The sequence below is a fragment of the Grammomys surdaster genome, unplaced genomic scaffold (genome assembly GCF_004785775.1).
Source record: "Grammomys surdaster isolate TR1022 unplaced genomic scaffold, NIH_TR_1.0 187, whole genome shotgun sequence".
In the NCBI taxonomy this organism is placed as follows: domain Eukaryota; kingdom Metazoa; phylum Chordata; class Mammalia; order Rodentia; family Muridae; genus Grammomys; species Grammomys surdaster.
This window is the reverse complement of record NW_021604632.1, coordinates 5,559,016-5,564,132: the sequence shown is the minus strand read 5'-3', so window position 1 is coordinate 5,564,132 and position 5,117 is coordinate 5,559,016. Positions and strand designations below refer to the sequence as shown.

Genomic DNA, 5,117 nt, shown 5'->3' with positions numbered 1-5,117 from the left:
TAAGGTCCTATGAGCTGTCATTTAGTGTGTGTGTGTATGCGTGTGTGATGTGTGGTATGGGGTATATATGTGTGATGTGTGATATGTGGTGTATGTGTGGTATATGTATGTGGTGTGGTATGCATGTGTGTGTGATGTGTGGCTTGTGTGTGTGGTGTGTGTGATGTGTGGTATAGGATGTATATGTATGGTATGGTGTGTGCATGTGTTGTGTGTGCATGGTGTGTGTATGTGTTGTGTGTGTGTGTATGTGGTGTGTGTAGTATGTCTGTGGTGTGTGTAGTGTGTATGTGGTGTGGTGTGTGTATGGTATGTGTGTGTGGTATGTATATGTGTGGTGTGTATGTGTGTGATGTGTACGTGTGTGTGGTGTGTATGTGTGTGTGTGATGTGTGGTATGGGGTATATATATGTGTAGGGTGTGGTGTGTATGTATGGTGTATGGCACACACATATACCTATGTGTGCATGCACGTGTGTGTGTGTTGCTAAGTATGGAATTCAGGGCCTCACCCACCACCCCTCTTCCCTCTACTAGAAACAGAGCTAGCAATGTGAAGGACTCTGGGAAGGCCTGTCTGGGTACTTGGGTCTGGCCCCCTGGGTGGTGTGTCATTTGCAGGACACTCAGTTCGAACCACTGGGTTTAGGTGGAAAAGATCCTGGCAGAGCTCTCCTCGATATGGTATGGTCCTTTTTCATTATTAACTTTCAAAGTCCTCAGTGTAGGGGGGAATCTGAGTCCCACACAGATAAGGAACAAGGCTTAGTCCTTCTAAAAGACTTTGAGAAGCTTGCCGACCAAGGCTATTTGAAAGTGGACAAAGCCCAGAAGACTCTGAGTAGATCCCCGTACCTGTAGCTAGATGTACATTCTTCTGGGAAAAGACGATGCCTGTAAAATTATTTTCCTTCTTACATAGAAAACTCAGCTTACCTTGTGTTTTGCTATCGTCTTACGTGACATTTTCCCGTGTGTGCATAGACTTGATCTCGCTTTGATGGCTGTGTGCTGTCCTACAATGGGGCTGACTAGAATCCATTTTTGTTGATGTTGTTTACTTTCAAGTGACTCCTTTAACAGGCTCTCTTGTTTGTACCTTTCTATGTATTTAGGATGGAAGCCTGGATCAAGTGCTGCCTCTCTTGGCCCATGAATGTCTGCTTGCTCCTCTTTCCCTTCTGCATTCTGATTGCTTCTGGAAGGTTGTCAGGAACTCCTTTATTTCTCTGCTGAGCCGCAGCTTGGCTCCTCACAGGTTATCACTGAACTAGGAGCCTGGTAAGGTCTGTCAGAACTACACAGGGATGGTATGTACACTCTGACTTGGGCATCCATATCTCAGCCTCCTGGATCTCTCTCTCTCTCTCTCTCTCTCTCTCTCTCTCTCTCTCTCTCTCTCCCTCCCTCCCTCTCTCCCTCTGTCTGTCTGTCTGTGTGTCTGTCTGTCTGTCTGTCTGTCTTTTCCTCTCCATCTCCCTCTCTCCCCTTCCTCACTGTGTCGCTGATGACTGAACCTACACCCTGCTACACTAAAGATAAACATTTAGATAAACAGAACGCCTCCAGGCTTCATCACCAGCCCCTCTTCTTCCTTTTTATTTTGAGACAGAGTCTCACTAAGTTGCCCAGGCTGGCCCGAAACTCATTCTGTGACCCAGGCAGTCCTTGACTCTGCAGTCCTCTTCCCAAGCTGGTGGGTATAGGCCTGTGCTACCAGCCCTGATGGCCACTTAGATCTTACAGAGTAAACCAACTGCTGACAAAGTGACCAGGAAGCAACAGAGTGATGGCTTCAGATACCATATCACTCCAAGCATGAAGGTGATACGTAGAAACTCCTCAGAGCATACTAAGGCATGGGGTGTGGGAGTTTGACTGCCACCTCACTGGGTGGCATCAGAGAGACTGATGGCTCCCACTGCCTGCTCTTGGTGACCTATGAGGAAACGTTGGGGTGGTCTAGGAGGCTAGGAGAGATCCCTGGCCTTTTCCTGCCCAGCTCCTGACTTTAAATACCTGCCCCCTCATTCCCTACTGTTAATGACTTCTTTGAGAACAGTCTTTTTGAATGGAAGGACTAGGTAGCGCCTCTTCTTTCTGACTTGAAAGGGGCTGATTAAGGGTCACCACTCCCAGCCCCAGCCCCCAGCCCTCCTCTCACTGGATCAAGGTCTTTTCTAAAGTCTCCTTTGTTTACAAGAGTCCAGGAGTGAGGTGGCTCCTCTCCCTGGTGTCTATGATTAACTGGGCTCCAGTGAGCTTCCTCTAGGGACCCTGTGTGCTATGGAGTCTCCCAGAGGTCTTTAAGGTAGTGAGTAACAAACTTTCTACAACAGATCCCTATGTTGCAAACAGAAGCCAGGACAGGCAAGAGAGAGCAAAGCTCAGATAGAGCCAGGGTGGGTCAGGTGATGAGGTGCTGGTTCATCTGCAGCCTTGGGGTGTTCAAGAGGCCAAGCCACCAAGGTACAGAGAAAGGCAGTCCCAGGCTTTACTCCTAGATCCCTCAGAGGAATCCCAGTTTGTCCATAGATAACCTTTCTGATCCACATCGCCTTCATTTCTGGGCCCACTTTGGGACTTCCATAAGGGGAGTGTATCCAAGGGTCCCTTTCTGGGATAAAAAAGAATTAGTCACCACTTCCAAAGCAGGGCTGAGGATCTTTTGTGGGCTAACTCTAGAAAAATCCCCTCTTCCTACCCTAGTAGGAAGTCCACTTGAATGGGGACATAAGCCACAGCTGGAAGCCAGCACCACCAACCAAGTCCTGTGTCATCTTCTTCAACTGCACAAGGGGTCTCTGCTAAGAACCATCTCGGGGTGGGATTCAAAAAGGTGCAATTGGTTTGTTTTTGTTTTTTTTGTTTTTTGTTTTTGTTTTTAGGAAAGTCGATGTCTCAGAACAGACTTAAACATAAGGTTTTTCTAATGACCGGAAGATCACCGATGGTCCCCAGGGAAAAGTAAGACGTTGAGTCGGCTGTTTATAGCTGACTCATCCAGCAGGAGGCCAGTGGTATAACCTTGACAGCTTGGTAACTTTCCTTGCCTCTCGTAAGTCTCTGGTGCAGATACACCGGCCAAAGTGTCTCCCATGTGCAAAGCAGTGATGAGAGACTGTAACACTGTCAGAGCCCTTCCATCCAGGGAGATGGGCACCAAGAGCAGGGAGGTAGAAAGACAGTCTCTCCTTGGCCCCATCTTTCAGATTGAGCAACTGAGGCATCGCCTTCAGTAATTCTCAAGCAGATCACTCTCCCACCCTAGTATCCAGATACCTAGTCCTCAACCCCTGGAACTTCACCCATTGGCACCCTTAGACACTAACCCTTTCCTCGATATGTTAGGCACTGGGAGCAGAGGACCACTGTGCACCCACCTTCATACACTACCAAGGGGATTCAAAGAGGAAGAAGAGAATATAGAGATTTGCTAACTGATATGACTATTTCCTGCCCCCTCCCTCTCAGTCCCGGGATAAACACCCTAAGCCACCACCCTGCCAACAGGTCTGAGATGCCAGTGCATTCTGGGTGTTCATCTTAGCCAGGCATTGGAGGGTGAATTGAATTTTTCCCCCTTTTCTTTCTTTTTTTTTTTTTTTTTGAGTGATAGAAAAGTCTCAGGAAATATCAGAAGCTGGGTATGGGGACAGGGGAGAGGTGAAGGACGGGTAGTGTGCGTGTTCTTTTATACTTCAGTCAGATTAGACCGTAGACACTTGGAATCTCAGGTCTGGGAGCCACCTCCAAAGCCATCTACCCAGACCTCACTTTTGGGTTGGTCATTGTGAAGACCACATAGAGCAAAGTGTTGGTCACTGGGGTGTGACACCGCCCTCCCCCCTCCTTCCACAGACAGCCGATCAGGGTACCCAGGAGTCTACACCACCAGCAGGCAGCAGGTGGGGGCTAATACCAGGACCCTCCCAGCACATCCACTCGGCTGTAGTTGGGAAACCCACATACTGGTGGGGTTAAAAAAAATGGATAAAGCCCAGGTTTGTTAAAAAAAAAAAAGCCCCCAATCCGTTCTCTACTCCTGCTCCTGGCCAACCAGGATAGGGGAGCCGCCCCCTCCCCCCAGGTTCCCTTCAGGACGCTCAGCTTTCTCTAGTCCCTGTAACTGGTAGTGGGGATAAGAAGCATGGCGGGGAGAGTGAGGTTTGGAGACCTGTGGCTACGGGGCTAGAGGCAAGGCGTTACCCTGAAGGGAAAGGTGAAGAAGGAGGCAGGGCAATGTGTCCTGGGTGCCTTTTTTTTTTTTTTTTTTTTGCCCAGGCCTCTTCTCTGTGAACCCTCGGACTTGCTCAGAACCTGGACCCTGAGCACCCTGCATTGGGAAAACTTACTGACAGTTGTCACCAGGGCAGCCGGGCGTTTCCCCGAACTCAAGACCCCAGCAGTCTCTAACACAGAATAAACCACTTGGGGGAAAAGCATATCTGTCCGCATTGAGCCATGCCCCTGACCTCTGCCAATCTCAGGTCCCCGGGGGTCAACGGGCCCAGAAGTTGGGAGATTTACTGACCGTCAGCATCAAAGTGCTTCCAGATTTCCAGGAACTGGGATGCAGTCAGCTCGGCCAGGTGCAGGTAAGGGGGCTGCTGCTGCGGGCCAGCCATGGCGAGCCGCTCCGGAGATCTTAAGCCTCTCAGCGCTGTCACTCGGTGCCGCTTGGCTCTGGTTCTCGCTGGGGCTGCGCGCCACGCTGCCTTTATATGCAGTCCGGAGCTGTACCACGTTGGGCCGCCGGGAGGGGGCGCGCACACGCAGGGAATCGCGCAGGGCGCGGCGCTGCACAAGGGGGGTCGGGGGGGGGGGGAAGGCTCCTCTCTGCCAGGGTTCCTGGGGACCAGGACAGAGTCTTCAATGAGGCTCCTGGGTGCCCTCCGGAGACACCGCAGGCTTTTAACTGGAAATGGGGAGAGGCTGCTCCTGCCTTCCCTTCTTGAGCACACCCAGTTTCTAGCCGTAGCAATAGCATTACTAACAAGTAGCAAAGCTAAGATTTGAGCCCCGAACTTCACTTCCTTGTGCTCCCACGAGGGGACCAGAATTTCAGGAAAGCAGAGTTCTCAAGGTTTTACCCTAGGTGGACAACTGGAATCTG

General features: G+C 50.4%; 1 protein-coding gene across 4 annotated transcripts in view; it reads right to left on the bottom strand.

Annotated features, from left to right (window-relative positions):
• Calb2 (calbindin 2) overlaps window positions 1–4,703 on the bottom strand; it is a 25,824-nt gene extending 21,121 nt beyond the window's left edge. For 3 of the 4 annotated variants that reach the window (XM_028768705.1, XM_028768706.1, XM_028768704.1), the window contains exon 1: window positions 4,536–4,692. In XM_028768705.1, coding sequence (XP_028624538.1) covers window positions 4,536–4,629 — 94 coding nt within the window. In that variant the 5' untranslated portion in view covers window positions 4,630–4,692. Of the gene's footprint in view, window positions 1–4,535 lie in introns of all 4 variants that reach the window. The other variant, XM_028768707.1, reaches the window with a different exon arrangement.
• Window positions 4,704–5,117: the final 414 nt, after the last annotated feature.